At 39.0% G+C, this 17,028-nt stretch overlaps 1 protein-coding gene across 1 annotated transcript in view; it reads left to right on the forward strand.

Annotated features, from left to right (window-relative positions):
- The window catches only part of LOC307135660 (adhesion G-protein coupled receptor F1-like), a gene marked incomplete at both ends in the record, with an annotated part of 33,649 nt that extends 25,876 nt beyond the window's left edge, over nucleotides 1-7,773 (forward strand). The window contains 4 exons of the mRNA XM_079832233.1: nucleotides 932-2,239; nucleotides 2,495-2,536; nucleotides 2,669-2,731; nucleotides 7,765-7,773. Coding sequence (XP_079688359.1) covers nucleotides 932-2,239; nucleotides 2,495-2,536; nucleotides 2,669-2,731; nucleotides 7,765-7,773 — 1,422 coding nt within the window. The remainder of the gene's footprint in view (nucleotides 1-931; nucleotides 2,240-2,494; nucleotides 2,537-2,668; nucleotides 2,732-7,764) is intronic.
- Nucleotides 7,774-17,028: the final 9,255 nt, after the last annotated feature.

Consider the following 17,028-nt stretch of genomic DNA (forward strand, 5'->3'; position numbering starts at 1 on the left):
TCAGGGAAGTTTGGTATGGATCTTCGGGTTCCGGGAGAATTTCTCTGAAGCTTAGGAAAGTCATTTGAGGAGGCTGCCGGTCTTTCTCTCCGTGGCGGAATGCAAAGAGTTAATGGTCAGTTCTCGTTCTCATAGATGAGATGACTGATGCCCAAAGAGTTGAAGGGATCCAATCACGTCCAGGGAGAAAGAAGGCACGAGTTTTCCTTTGTTCCTGGACCCCCCTCCTCTTGGCTAATCAAACGGGGTGCTCATTTTAAAGCTCTATTCTTAGAAAGCTGGTACTTTTGTAATAATGCATCTTGTTGTAATTTGTGAATGAGATTCGGTACAGTCGGGTCTCTGCGATAACAGCGATACCAAGAACTGTCATTCTGCGACTTGAGCGTACAGAGATACAGGATTACCACAGTTACTGGCATATAGAGTTTGATTCACATACAGTAAACATCCTAGTTATTCTAATACATCGTATAAAGATATTACATCAACAAAATATATATATTTAACCTGTTGTGGAGGCCGTTTGGTGAAAAGGCCCATATATGGCTGAATGGGTGTGTGTGTGTTGGACAGTTCAGTGTGCTCAGCTATGTATGTGTGCGCCAGAGGCGCGCATCTCTCGGGGCAATAACGCTCTCCAGTCTTCTTTGCGAGGCATTGTGGCTCCTTGGGTTGTTAATTAACTTAGATAGCCACATCAACACAAAGGCCTTTTGTTTACGTTTGATCTGATTAGGGCAATCACAAGATGATGTGAGGAGTTCAGGCTTTGGCCATCCTGCCAGATGGCTGATTGAATCAGTACTGTTACATTTTCATACATTTAGTTTTACATTACAGAAAGTCTGTTCATCTGTATATTATCATCATTGTCCCATCCTATGAAATACATTTGTTTTAACTAAACATGGTTCTATTTCATTTCCAGGATTTGCTTAAAACAGTGGATATCCTTGTTTCAGATAAAGCCGCTGCATCATGGCAAAGTTTGGCGAAAGAAAACACCAGCATTACACTTCTGAGCGCCATTGAAAATTTAACAGCCCGTCTCTCAGGTGGCAATTTTACGATTACTGCAACATCTATTGAGTTGAATAGAGCTGTAATAAAAAACTCATATATTGGGAAATCAAACCTGCCAAACTCAACTACTGAGATTCTGATACCGGAGGTTCCTAAAATGACCTCCTTAACCATCATTGTCTTCACAAATCTTGACAAAATCTTACCTAGTCGTGATGCAAGTAATAATGACAGTACGAAATCAGATGTGCGTATCAATGGAGATGTGGTTGTTGTTAAGGTTAATGAAACGCTTAACAACATATCTTTTGCGTTTGACATTACTAATCAGTCTTTGGGAAATCCTCAGTGTGTCTTTTGGAACTTCAATCGTGACGCATGGGATTCCACTGGATGTGAAGTAAAGCCCTCAGGGAATGAAACTGGAAAGATCACATGTGAATGCAATCACACAACCTCTTTTTCAATCCTAATGTCACCGTTTTCCCTTGATGATAACAAAGCCTTAGCCTATATAACTTACATTGGTGTTAGCATTTCAATGGTCAGCTTGATTTTGTGCCTCATTATTGAGACTATCGTATGGAAGTCAATGACAGGAGATGACACATCCTACATGCGACATGTCTCCATAGTCAACATTGCCGTGTCCCTGCTGATCGCAAACATCTGTTTTATCATTGGAGCTGCAGTCGCAGAACAAGAGCAGCCAACATCAGTGGGTCGCTGCAGTCCAGCGGTTTTCTTCATGCACTTTTTTTACCTGGCTCTTTTCTTCTGGATGTCAATTTCATCGCTGTTGCTCTTTTACCGGACAGTCATGGTCTTGTCCCAAATGTCAAGGGCCAAAATGATGGCCATTGCCTTCATAGTTGGTTATGGTGCGCCTTTGCTCATAGCGGTCATTACTGTTGCGTCGACAGGTGGACCACAAAATTACATCACAAAACAATATGCATGCTGGCTGAACTGGAATGAATCTAAGGCCCTGCTGGCATTTGTGATTCCAGCTCTCACTATTGTAGCCATAAACCTTATGGTTTTGATTGTGGTTCTGTATAAGATGCTGAGGAGAGGAGTTGGTGCCACAACTCAACCAGATGAGAAACATGCTCTGGTGGTCATTGCCCGATGTGTGGCCATATTGACTCCTATCTTTGGACTAACATGGGGATTTGGATTTTTGGTGTTTGCACTCCTCAATTCACTACAGGTATCAATTTCTTTCTTTCTATTTTTTACTTAATATTAAAGTTATATTTAGCTTTTTTTGAAATGCAGACTTCAATTGTAATGCAAATAATGCATTAATTGTAATATTCTGTAATTACAACACTCTGTTTTTAAGCCTCACAAAGATGCAAAATAAGTTATCTACAATATTGTTATGGATATGAAATTTAACAGTATTACAAGAATAATTATTTTCCCAAAACATTTTCCTCAAGTATTTGTAATACTTCTGCAGGGATTCTTCATTTTGGTGTTTGGAACACTTTTAGACAGCAAGGTATGAATTCATTTTTTTTTTTGCTTTTACAATTTGAAAAACCACTGTGTCAGAATCATTTTGTTAAAATGATCTTAGAGGCGTTCAGTTCTACTGCAGTGCTTTAACTCATTTTGTCACATATGGTTGCAGATCCGTGAGGCACTGGCAGGAAGGCTGTCACTAAGGAACCTTACCAGCTCTAACCGTACCAGGGTAAATGACGACAAAAAAATGTGTCTGATCCATTAGTTCTTCCTAATGAGAGATGTACTCAGTTTACAGCTGATATCTTAAATCTCTACATTACAGAGTACTAGTGCAGGACCATCATCTTCAAGCAGATTTGGTGTCTTTCAATTGATTAATAGGAGAAGTAAGTTGGTAAATTATTGTGTGTATATATATATTGAAGCAGGAAAAATGGGCAAGTGTAAGGATTTGAGCGAGTTTGACAAGGGCCAAATTGTGATGGCTAGACGACAGAGCATCTCCAAAACTGCAGCTCTTGTGGGGTGTTCCCGGTCTGCAGTGCTCTTCAGGGGTCTAGTGGAGTCCATGCCTCGATGGGTCAGGGCTGTTTTGGCAGCAAAAGGGGGACCAACACAATATTAGGAATTAGTCATAATGTTATGCCTGATCGGTGTATATATACTATATTGCCAAAAGTATTGGGACACCCCTCCAAATCATTGAATGAAGGTATTCCAATCACTTCCAATGCCACAAGTGTATAAAACAAGCACCTAGGCATCAGAGCTGCCAACTTTTCAAAAAATCATGGACTGAGATTTGGTGGGGCCAACGAAAATTTTGTCGCCGTACAAAGCAAAAATGTTTTGGCTCATTCAGCATCATTACCGTAATATATATATATATATATATATATATATATATATATATATATATATATATATATATATATATATATATATATATATATATATATATATATATATATATATATATATATATATATATATTAGGGCTGGGCAAATTAACGCGTTAACGCGGGCCATTAATTTTTTTCAGGTTAACGCATTAAAAATATTTAACGCAAATAACGCAGCGTTCGTTTTTATATCCATTTTTGCCTAGCGTGATCACGCTCCTATTCATGTAAATGCTTCCAAGTGCAACAAGACACGAGAACACGCTGTATGTCAATGTCAATGTCTGTGTGGCTGCGTGTCATGTTAGCTAATCGAGGGACACTCTGACACACACACACACACACTTGACGCACAGACAGACTCGCGTCAGTCTCCTGCTCACATCGAGTTCTCTTTTGCTCTTGAACAAACAATAACAACAACACAGAGAATTTTGAGTATTCTCATATTAGGAGCCTTAAAATAGTTAAATAACGTCTTAAATGAACTTAAAGAGTTGTGAGGAAATGTTCGTCAGCGGCCGTTCTTAAAGTGACAAGAGCACTGATGATGCCTGTCTGATGCCTGTAGCTTTAAATGATGATTAATCTATATTTCATTTATTATTTATGCAGTTAAGAAAGGTGTTTGATAAGTATTACATTTCTGTATATGTCTAAAAGGGAAGGCCACAGGTAAAAATAACATTTATTATAATGGGTTTATGTAAAGATTGTTTTAAGTTCACTTAAATTAAAAGTTGTTTTTTTAAAGCCTAATAAATGTTGAAATTAGGAGCTTTCAGTTATACTGTAATGTAACGTCATTAATGCACTCTAAAAATTGCTGGCTTAAAAATAACCCAAGTTGGGTTGAAAATGGACTAACCCGGCAATTGGGTTGTTTTAACCCAGCGGTTGGGTTAAATGTTTGCTTAAAACAACCCAATTGCTGGGTTAGTCCATTTTCAACCCAACTTGGGTTATTCTTAACCCAGCATTTTTTAGAGTGTGTTTCATAGAGACATTTGTATCAGTGATACTGGCCTTCATTCATAAAAAGATGCCATTCCAACACATTTAAAATATACTGTTGTTAAATTGTTTCTACATTAATTTGGAGAGTAACTGAAATTATTACAATATCAAAATATTAAAAACATAAAACATTAAAAACTTGCGATTAATCGCGATTAATTACAGAAAAAAATGTGATTAATTAGTTAATTTTTTGTATCGATTCCCAGCATTAATATATATTTAAATACACACACACATCAGTGGAAAAACACTCTCTCTGCATTAGCATTTGATTTGAATGGGGTAGTATTTTTTTTGTTGTTGTTGATTTATTTTTTGCCTTTGATAGATAAGTATAGCTTGATAATTAATTCTGTCTATTAAGACAAAATGCCTCTATATGACACTTTGTATATACAGTATATCATATAGACACACACACACACACACACACACACAATTTTAAAGCACTAGAGGCATGATTTTGTCTAAATAGAACTACTTTAACTTACAAGCTACTTAATTAAATTAATTTAGTTAAGTTACATTCAAGCTACCCTTTTGAAAAAATCGCTACACTACAAGTTACTATCAAAAAGTAGATTGCTTTTTTTACAATGACATTGTTACAAATAACTGAATAATTGTTCGTTTTAATATTTGGGGTTTCAAGCAACATAATGCAATGCAATTATGATTTAAAGGTCCCATGGCATAGCATTTTTCTATTATTTTATAATGTTTCCTGAGGTGTACTTATATTGTTAGTATGATTTTTACATCATAAAATGTCATAATTTAGAAATAAAAGGCATTTTTTCAATACTGATGTATGCCCTGTGGCTGAATGCCCTGTTTCAAGAGGCGTATCTGCTGTGAGACTTCAGTAAAAACGGCCACTGTTGTGATTGGCTGACATCTTTGCATTTGAAATGAGCGGAGGGGGCGTGGTTTAACGAGGTCTACGAGGCACGAGCAAGCACGAGCTGCTGCCAGAGAGACACGGATGGACCGGAGTTCACTTCACATCAGTTCTCAGCACGTCTCAGTCCAGTGAACTGTTGTAGTTACTAGAATATAATTCAGGTTATTCGTTTATTTCTAGTTGGAGGGACTGTCACTCATGTCAGAAAGTTAGTAACTTTAGTAAATTATGGATCAGCGCTGACTCGAGGCGCGAACCCTTTAAAACGATTCAGTCCGATTTGGTGAACTGATTCGGTTCACTAAAAAGAACCGGCACTAATGTACCAGAGACGGAGCGAACTACTAGCAACTACTGAGTTATGAGAGCGCTGTCAGCGGAAGTTTATTGTGTTTGTATCTGAGAGTTCTGAATAAACACGAGTCCCAGTCACACAGAGTCCGTCTTCCTCCTTATTCTACCAAATTTGTAACACATGCAATGTACCATTACAGCTGTCGAGATGAACGAGTTACGAGTAAGTGTTGATTATAGCATTATTTTTAGATATGTTCCTATCATATGAAAAGCGTCAGTGACGCGCATTGAGTACATGTTGAAGGCCGACCGGCCAGTGCAGCCCGAGCTTCGGCGTGCGTGAGGTTTATCTCTAAAGATGTTACTCTGCTGATGTTGAGCAGAAACGACTGTATGCACATTTTAGAACAGATAGACGCGATGAGGACGTACAAAAACACTGACTCACAAGATAGAAAACACGAAAACACCGTTCTGTCGGGAGAGAGAGAAACCGCAGCGTGTGCACGAATAATAAATAATTAGCTACACATAAGAAATCACTGATCACAGATCAGAAGGAACTGAAAAAGGACTTCTGTTTTCATTTGTACATCCAAACACTGAGAAACTGCCAGCATTCACTGGTTCACAAGCCATGATCTCTCGAGCGCTTGCATGGGCGTGCCAGATTCTCTGGGCGGAGGAAAGAGAGGTAACCGTTCCTGTTTTGACGGCAAAACAGGAGACTTCAAGATTAGCTAGTCTGGCCTGTCATTTTCTCAAAGGCAGAGAGAGACAGCCAGAACTCGGTTTACACCGATCAACATTTCTATCCACTTGGGGACAATATTCAGGCTAGGGGTACTCATACCCCTAGGGGTACTCATAGGGGTACTCATGTTGAAAAACCTCATAAAATGAAAATTTCATGCCATGGGATCTTTAAAATAGTATGGGGTGAATTCAAGGTTATTGGGACACTTTTTTGGCAAAAACTGTCAGAATTATTTGATTTTGTGAATCCGATACACACAATACTCAAAATCTCAGACTGGCTGTCAAAGAGCAAAATGGCTACAAATTTAGCATCAGTGCAGGAACAAAATGTATGCAACTTAAATGAAATACCCAGGAGTCAGGATTAGTCAGCATGCCGTGATGAAGCGTAGCATTCCGAACAGAACCGCTCTGAAACACCAGTCATGAGCTGCTCGTGTGAACTGTGTGCTTTGCTTGACTATTTCTTTTCATTTTGAATTATTTTGTTTAAAAATAAAAAAACACACTCCTAAACCTTGTGGAATATATATATATATATATATATATATATATATATATATATATATATATATATATATATATATATATATATATATATATATATATATATATATATATATATATTTTTTTTTTTTTTAAGTAACATACAAATAATTATTTACAGGTGTGAACAACATATCACCTATACCTTCAAGCAGCTCCAGTGGCTCAGATACTTTTATGAATTCATAATCAACAATGAACTGTGGTCTACATTATTAACCATAAAACAGCTTTTCCAAAGGCGCTTCCTACACTGCAAGTATGTAAACTGCATTGAAGAAATGTATAGATTTGATTTTTAATTAAGGAAACATTTGATAATAATGTCATTACAATTAATATGGTGTTCCTTTCTGTCTTATTTGTAAAATTAAATAAATAAATAAAAAAAGTTGTATATTTAACTGCATCACCAATAATGAAATGCCTCTTTATTTAACATTTAATTTGTAGTTGTTTTTTTAAGCCCATCAGCAAGGCCGTGCACATAGGAGTATCTACTGCCCTTTTCCACTCATGGGCTGAAGTGCCCCTCAAAAGCAGGCAGGGTAGGGTACTGTACATGAGCAGAATGGAGGAATGATATCAAATAATGGCTATCAATAAAATTTCCTTTAATCACTCCAGATCCCCTCCAGGGATTTTTTGCTTTCTTGCTTTTTCTACATCACAAGGACGTTCCGTTGTTATGAGAAAGTTTTCACTCAACAGTATGAGAACATCAGTCAAGTACAAAAAAACATCACAAGAACATCTTGTTAGATTGGATGTATTTGCTGTGTAGTTTTATGTTTGAGTTTGTGTTCTTTTTCCCTTGTGTTTTTGGTTTAGAAAATGTAAGCGTTGCTCTTTATGATTCCATGTTTTGGACTGTGTACTTCCCAGAGACTATTACACAGTTTACTGTACTACTAATTAAAATGTAAATCTTAAAGGCGGGGTGAAACACTCATTTTCAGTCAATCTCATGTCAATCTTGAGTACCTATAGAGTAGTATTGCATCTTTCATATCTCTGAAAAGTCTTTCGTTTTCGTCTAACAACACAAAGACATTTGAAGCATTTTTACTCACCGCCAGCTACCAACACACATCTGTGACATTGTTGATTTTGTGAAGTCCTGTGACTGCAGTGTAGCCGGCTTCCCTAAAGCGTTTGCTCTCTCGCTCTAGTCGCGCGCGCGCGCCCTTCCGGGAGAAGAGCCCGTACGGCCTGTACAATGACATTCGGCCCCATCTGACGTCACATATACCCATACTCTTTCCGAAACTTATGAGAAACCGGAAGGAGTATTTTTGGCACAGAAATACTCCATCAAACGTCCAACTTTTTTTTTTAAACTTTGTCCATGTTTAGGAGGGGAATCCAAGTCTTTAACAGTGTAAAAAGCTCAGTATGCATGAAACAGCATTTCACCCCACTTTAAAGTAGGCCTATTGTTTACATTACAGTTTTTTTCAGTCACTAACAAGTGCTTACCCATACTTCAGATAGTTTTTCTAAACTCTTAACCAGGGGCCCGTTCTTCGTACCTCGCTGAATACATCTAAGATGATTTGACAGATCCCAGATCTTTTAATCGTGATAACTGATCTCTGGCTAATTTGGTTCTTCAAACGAATTTGCGGATTGGATTAAAATATCTGGATTAAATGATCTAAGATTACTGAGCGTTCTTTTTTCCCCTGAAGAGGGCAGATGCATCGATACTCGAAACCACGATCAGCATTGCAGCGATTGGCTGGCGTCAAGACAGCAACGTAATGACATCATATAATTAAAAAGCCACCTGGCAAAAAACTTGACAAATTACACACAAAACCCCCACGAATTTCTGAACCTTTATAAGGAAACAGCCAAACGACCAAACCAACATAAAAGTTACAATAGATAAATGATAAATGTTTTTTTTTTTTTTTTTAAACATGATTACCAATTATTTATATTCACGATTTTATACAGTATTTGTACAGCCTTTACATTTTTATTTCAATGTTGTAATTTAATTTTTAATTTAATTTGAAGCAGATTTGTAACGTGACAGTTTTTAATTTCTTATGGGTCAAGATCAAATTATCCTCTCTTGCGCTGCATCAAGCCACTCCCATAATGTCCGTGATCACTTAATGCACGGCTCAGAGTAACTGTACAACATGTGTGTAAACCAATAAAAACAAAATTATATAAAGTAATTATTCCATCACAAATAAATCTCTCAATCAAGTGGCTGTGTCTATAGTATTATACACAACATTATACATTCTCATATACATATACAATATACAATTTTTATATTATTATTTAAAATTATTATTATTGCCCCTGGTTCAGTAATGCACTCTTGTAATAAAGTAGCAGTGGCTGGGACAGATTTTAAGTATCACCTCAAGATGCAATCTAATCCTGTTTACATGAAATAAGCCTGCTCCCGAGTAGGTTTAAGCTTACGGACCTGTTACTATGACAGCAAGTCCAGGATGAGCTTCGAAGAACCAAACAATCCAAGATCATGCCAAATCGTCAACAATCAAATCCAGCTAACTGAGTTAGCGAGGTACGAAGAACGGGCCCCTGGGCTCTGAACCGGTTCAAGGAACGAAAACGAAAACCGGAAACGAACGAAATTTTAAGAGGAACAAAAACGAAATCAAAATCAATTTGAATCGTTCTGAACAGAAACGTTAATTTGTAATGGCCATTAACTGGTTAATAACATTATTTATCGTTCTTTTAATATTTTAATTTGGCAGTGACAGCGTGTGACGTTGACAGATCAAGCGTGAGTGAAATGCCCGCGCACCAGTCATCTATGAATCTACCGGTACGCAAGTCAGTATAGAGCGTGCATTGTCATGCCTCAAGTACATTTCTTTCCCCGCTGAGGTCTACAATGAATGTGCAGGTATTGGAAGACATTCTTTTCGAACATTTAAATAAGCAGTACGGACTTTAAGCTCAAATAGTCTGATTTAGGCTAGTTTGTGGATTCCGTTTAAGCCTCCAAGTAGGTTACTAGCATCTATCAAACATTTTTCCTATAGTCTTTCAGATTGCCAATACAGGACAGGTCAGTGTTTTCTATATAGACGGTTGATGCTTCGTATTAAATGGTATGTTATATTGCATTAAATGATCAAGCTTTATTAGCTGACTGAATTTGATTATGTGATGCAAGGACGTGTTGCGCAGTGTTTGCTTTGAAATTACCAGTTGACGGTCAAGAGCGATGGTTATCCAGTTGATTTATTCTTTATTCATGCAATTTTTAAAACAAGTCGTGTTGAAAAAAAGTTATGTAGGCTACAAAGAATGTTATTACTCTTCTGAAAAGAATTGAGGCAGGCATAAGAGGCATAAGAGGGCCACTTTCGATTGTTTAACGTTCCATTAAAACAGTCTGCTGTTTATGCTTTGTAATTAATGCATGTAGGCCTATTTCTGTTGTTGTTGTTTTAAAAATGTTATGAAATAAATATTCAAGTTTAATTACCATGCCTATTATTATTATTGAGTGAAAAATAAGTCTATTTATACATATTTGTATAGGCTAAATTAAAATAACGTTATTAACCGGTATTTTTTCAAATCAAACCGTTTTCGGAACAGTAATGTTTATTGAGGAACGCAAAAACGGAAACGCTATAATATCGATTCTGCTCGGAGTGAACCGATTGATATTTTTTTCAGTTTTTAAGCCCTGCTCTTAACGCAGACTCACACCTACAAAACACAATTGGCCAAATGGATAATTTTCTTCTCAAAAACACACATTGTTAAATATATACTAACTCTTCATTTCAAAATAGAACACATCTTTCTCTGCACACACTAACTTTACCAAAACACTGGAAATCTGACTCAAAATGTAATTATTCTGTCAAAAGAATAACACTTGTTTTCACTTCACAAGGTGCATGCAGTCAATCAAAGTACACCAGGCAAAAAAAAAATAGCACAAAATGACTATCTAATCTCTGCGATCTTCAGGGTTAGGCCACATGTTTTCATCAACATCACATCTGATATTATCCAAGGCGATGCACCTGGGATAAAACCGCTTGGTATGTCGGATCCACCCTTGGCAATCATGAACTGTGATGTCCCTGCAGCCAGCATCCATGCCTTCAAGGAGGGACATCTGGTCATGTGGCTGATGGTCATAAACCTTCCACCTCCATGCAGAAAATAATTCCTCTATGGGGTTGAGGAAAGGTGAATAGGGTGGAAGGAAGAGACTTACCAGTCTTGGGTGGACTTCAAACCATGTTGTTATTGCTTGTGAATGATGGAAAGCCACATTGTCCCAGGTAATTACAAAGGTCCTCATGTTTTCACTCTCCTGACCCTGCTCTGGAACCAGGCGCTGGTGGAGATCATTGAGAAAGGCAAGGAGGTGCTCGGTATTATAGGGTCCAACCTGACATCTGTGAAGGAGTAATTTGCAATTGCTGCACACATGGTAATGTTTGCCCCTGTGTCCTGGCACATCAACTGTGGCCCTTTTTCCAATTACATTTCGTCCACGTCGACGCCTTTTGGCCAGATTGAATACTGCCTCATCTATGTATATGAATTCATGAGGGGCCTGGTTGGCCTCCAATTCCATAACTCTCTGAAACAAAGTTTATGTAAATCATGTCATTACTGTATACCATACTGTACTGTAACCTATTACTGTGTAGGTTACCTACTTGCAAAGTGCAAAGCTTATAGAACTGGACATTGAATTGAATATACACTATACCTGGACATATTGTCGTCGTAGCTCCTTGACTCTCTCACTGTTCCTCTCAAAGGGAACAGTGTAGAGCTGCTTCATCCGCACTCTGCGTTTGGACAACGTCCGCATAATGGTTGTGAGGCTGATGCTTTCGATATTGTCAAATATCTCATGGTCCTCCACAATTCTAGTTTGAATTTCATGCAGTTTTATGGCATTATTTGCAACAACCATTTCTACAATGGCAAGCTCTTGATCATTATTGAGGAGCTTTCCTCTTCCCCCAGAGGGTGGAAGACGTTGCATTCTTTAGAGGGACAAAAAAATAAAAAAATAAAATAAAATATTCGACATATGCATTACTGTATGACCTTATTGACATGTCTAGTGAGAAAAGAAACAATCCATGTAAAATGCAATACTTACCTGTTGGTTTGTTGAAAGATGCGTATAATGGAGGCAACCGTTGACCGCCTCAAATTGGGCTGCACTCTTTCACCAGCCTCTCTTAGTGAAAGGCCGTGGTTGATTACATGGTCAATGATAGTGGTACGAATTTCATCACTGACTACAGTTCGTGCAGCCCTTGGAATGCCACCACCACGCATTCTTACACCTCTACCTTGCCCTCTCCTTGGGCCTGCTCTTCTCCCTGGTCCTGCTCCTCTCACTGCTCCTGCATCTCTCACTGCACCTGCACCTCTCACTGCATCTCTCACTGCACCTGCACCTCTCACTGCTCCTGCATCTCTCACTGCACCTGCACCTCTCACTGCATCTCTCACTACACCTGCTCCTCTCACTGCATCTCTCACTGCACCTGCACCTCTCACTGCATCTCTCACTGCACCTGCACCTCTCACTGCTCCTGCATCTCTCACTGCACCTCTCACTGCTCCTGCATCTCTCACTGCATCTCTCACTGCACCTGCACCTCTCACTGCATCTCTCACTGCACCTGCACCTCTCACTGCTCCTGCATCTCTCACTGCACCTGCACCTCTCACTGCATCTCTCACTACACCTGCTCCTCTCACTGCATCTCTCACTGCACCTGCACCTCTCACTGCATCTCTCACTGCACCTGCACCTCTCACTGCTCCTGCATCTCTCACTGCACCTCTCACTGCTCCTGCATCTCTCACTGCATCTCTCACTGCACCTGCACCTCTCACTGCATCTCTCACTGCACCTGCACCTCTCACTGTTCACTGCATCTCTCACTGCACCTGCACCTCTCACTGCATCTCTCACTGCACCTGCACCTCTCACTTCATCTCTCACTGCACCTGCATCTCTCACTCCTCCTGCATCTCTCACTGCACCTGCACCTCTCACTGCACCTCTCACTGCTCCTGCATCTCTCACTGCACCTGCTCCTGCTCCTGCTCTTCTCACTGCTCCTGCACCTCTCACTGCACCTCTCACTGGGCCTGCTCTTCTCCCTGGGCCCCTTGCTCTTACTCTTCCTCGTCCAGACATTACAGTGTTTGTCTTTTTCTGTTTCCAAAAACATCACTCCTCAAAGTCCTCCTTTGTATAAGTGTCAATGTAATAGTCTAAGCCAGACTGGAATCAGCTGTGGTTGGCCCAATTTACCCAACATAAATCAGTTGTGTGTCAATTATTCAATTGTTTGTTTACAGTTTTTCTCAATTGCTAAAACACTAAACCCTATTGTTTGAACCAAATGCTCAGTTGCCTGAACCCACTGATTGAATCAATCACTCTTTTGGCAAAACCATAAGCACTTTTCACCTGTTTAGACACAACTTGTCAACACATTTTCATTGTGATGCACCCGTGCTGCAGAATGGTGAGCACAAGTGACAAAAGTCAAACACAATGAAAGCACAGGTGTCACCAGTTGAACACAACAACTCAAAATTGATCACACTTGTGGCTAATGATGTGAGGGAACATATAAGCCAGTTCAGAGAGCACTGGTTTGTGAGGTCTTACAATGGATAGAAATCTGAGAGGAAGAGTCCGTGTGAGAGGTGGTCGAGGTGGTCGAGGTGGTCGAGGTGGTCGAGGTGGTCGAGGTGGTCGAGGTGGTCGAGGTGGTCGAGGTGGTCGAGGTGGTCGAGGTGGTCGAGGTGGTCAGCAAAGACAAAGAACAGTAATATCTGATGAAATCAGAGCTACTGTGATTGACCATGTTCTTGTCCATGGTATGAGCATGAGGGAGGCTGGACAAAGGGTACAACCAAACCTTAGTAGATTCACTGTGTCCACCATAATCCGAAGATTTAGAGAAGAGAACAGGTAATAACTTTTTTTTTTAATTATAGCCTAGTATGTAAATGCTGACAGCAATTACTGTAAGACATACTATATACTGTATCACAGTATACTGTAAGTAAATATATGTTCCAGTACACCACTGTACCAATGTACTGTAGTATTGTAATGGAGGGTTGGTCTAACTGTTTGTAGGCCTAGTATTCCATGTATATTTTTTGTAACTCCATGTTCTCTTTTTGTAGAATTGAAAGACTGCCACATGGGGGTGGCAGGACAGGTATGTTCTCCCCACACCAAGAGACCCTAATTGTTGATATGGTCCGTGAGAACAATGCCATTACAGTTTTTCTCGATTGCTAAGACACATTTCTTGAAAGCTGCTCTCCTTTTCTCTAAACTGTGAACACAAAACCCAATTTTCAAGCTACATTCACAAAACCTCAGACTCTTCTTTCAAAACCAAACTTTCACCTCAAAACAGTCCAATCTGTGCTCAAAACTGAACTATGTTGTCAAATCGTGCCCCGCGTCAATCAAAATTAAAAACACTACTGAACAGTCACTAAACACTACGTAGAAAAATAGAAAACACAATGCTCAGGACATGAAGCTGGAGAAATAAATGTTTATTGTTCACTGTAGGCTAAATGCATGTTGCAAAACAAAAAAAAACCTGTTCATTTAGCACTTGTACAAAAAGACAAAACAGAAATCTTATGCATTTGCCACTTGTGTACAGTAAACCCATGTGAAAATAAAGTACAAAAATATACATGGAATACTTGGCCTACGAACAGTTAGACCAACCCTCCAATACAATACTACAGTATATTGGTACAGTGATGTACTGAAACATATATTTACTTACAGTATACTGTGGTACAGTATATAGTATGTCATACAATAATTGCTGTCAACATTTACATACTGTACTATAATGTCAAAAAAAGGTAATTACCTGTTCTCTTCTCTAAATCTTCGGATTATGGTGGACACAGTGAATCTACTGATGTTTGGTTGTACCCTTTGTCCAGCCTCCCTCATGCTCATACCATGGACAAGAACATGGTCAATTACAGTAGCTCTGATTTCATCAGGAATTACTGTTCTTTGTCTTCGCTGATCACCTCGACCACCTTGACCTCCTCTCACACGAACTCTTCCTCTCAGATTTCTATCCATTGTAAGGCCTCACAAACCAGTGCTCTCTGAACTGGCTTACTGTATATGTTCCCTCACATCATTAGCCACAAGTGTGATCAATTTTGAGTTGTTGTGTTCAAGTGGTGACATCTGTGCTTTAATTGTGTTTGACTTTTGTCACCTTGTTCTCACCATTTTGCAGCACGGGTGCATCACAATGAAAATGTGTTGGCAAGTTGTGTCTAAACAGGTGAAAAGTGCTTATGGTTTTGCCAAAAGAGTGATTGATTCAATCAGTGGGTTCAGGCAACTGAGCATTTGGTTCAGACAATAGGGTTTAGTGTTTTAGCAATTGAGAAAAACTGTAAATGTAGTGCCCTCACCGCCTGATGAGGGGAGAAATCAAACTCAATAAAGACGAGACACACGGAGCTGCTGCTTCAAATTCTCAGTCTGTATATTGTTTTTGGTTAATGCAATTATTTCAACATTTTTACATACTGATAACTGTTTAACATGAAACATCTCGTTCAGAAGAAAAACCACAATGTACATGTAAATACAGAATTACTCACATACAGTTTTTCATCAGGTTCTGTTTTCATCAGGTTCACATTTAGATGACTGTGTACATGACGTTATAGCACTCAATACTCACGTTTGACATTCTGCCTAGCCATTTAAACATATATACAATGTTCCATGTCAAAACTCTTTAACTACTTAAATAAACTCTGGATGCATTTGAAGTATCTACACTGTACACTGTACTTTGATACTTAACTGTTACATTGGCTATCAAAAGCACAAATCAGACAACGTTATGAAAATTCACCGTTTTCAGATTAGCATTAACACGTGCTACACACACACTAGGTGTTTCTCAATGTCAAGGATCCTTCCTCTGCAGGACTGATCCTTCCAAGTCACTTCCTTCAGAGGCTAGGCGAGGCTCCTCTTAAGCATTCGGAGAACAGGCAAATGGAACAGGCTAGCAAGTGCACGTCAGCCTCATTACGTCAGTGAAAAGGTCCGTTAGCGTCCGTTATCAATAACGTCATTTGTATACGGTTGTAATTTGTACTGGCATTTACAAGTTAAACTTTACTTATATTTACTACGGTTATAACAAATGTTTGGTAACGTAAATACTTACACTTGAAAGCATATTGCCCCGTTAATGCTCCGACTCTGCCAACGTCCGATAATTTGTATTTTTTTAACAAGATAGCAAAGCTGCGCGCATTGGATTGTGGGTGATTTGAGAATGCTAAGTGCGCGAAGTCTACTCGTATGCATCCTTTCCTGTATATGGCATATTTTTCGAACGAAGGACTCAGACCTTGGTTGAAATTCCGAGGATCCTCGACATTGGAACCGTCCTTCGACGGACGTCGATGACGTAGCATCCTCGGAATTCTGGCTTCCGAGGATCCTTCCTTGACATTGAGAAACGCCTACTGTTAACTTGAACCGAACTTTTAAACATACATCTTCAAATTATTTAAACATTTCACAGACATTTATCAACTTCACAATCTCATCATTTGAGTTTCTGTGACAATTTAAACATTTTATACCTGATGAGGGGAGAAATCAAACTCAATAAAGACGAGACACACGGAGCTGCTGCTTCAAATTCTCATCTGTATATTGTTTGAGCAGCGCGCGGCGCGGCCCCTCCCCCAACAGATGAACGAGACCAAGGCAAAAGTAATCAAGAATCGATCACCCATACCTCTATAGGCAAGATAAATCGTCATCAACAAATTCATATAGTAGTTATTCATTAATCACATTTTCTTATTGACAAAACAATATTGTTTGATAACACTACTTTTTATTTTTATTTATTACAAACTGTAACCACATAAACTGCGTGAAATTCAGCAGAAGATCATTGAGGACCATGTAAATTTTGAGGGTATAAACAGTGTCAGCCTCTCTACTGTTGATCGTGTCCTCAAGCGCAACAGACTGCGCAT

Source organism: Gobio gobio (genome assembly GCF_949357685.1).
Source record: "Gobio gobio genome assembly, chromosome: 12".
NCBI lineage: Eukaryota > Metazoa > Chordata > Actinopteri > Cypriniformes > Gobionidae > Gobio > Gobio gobio.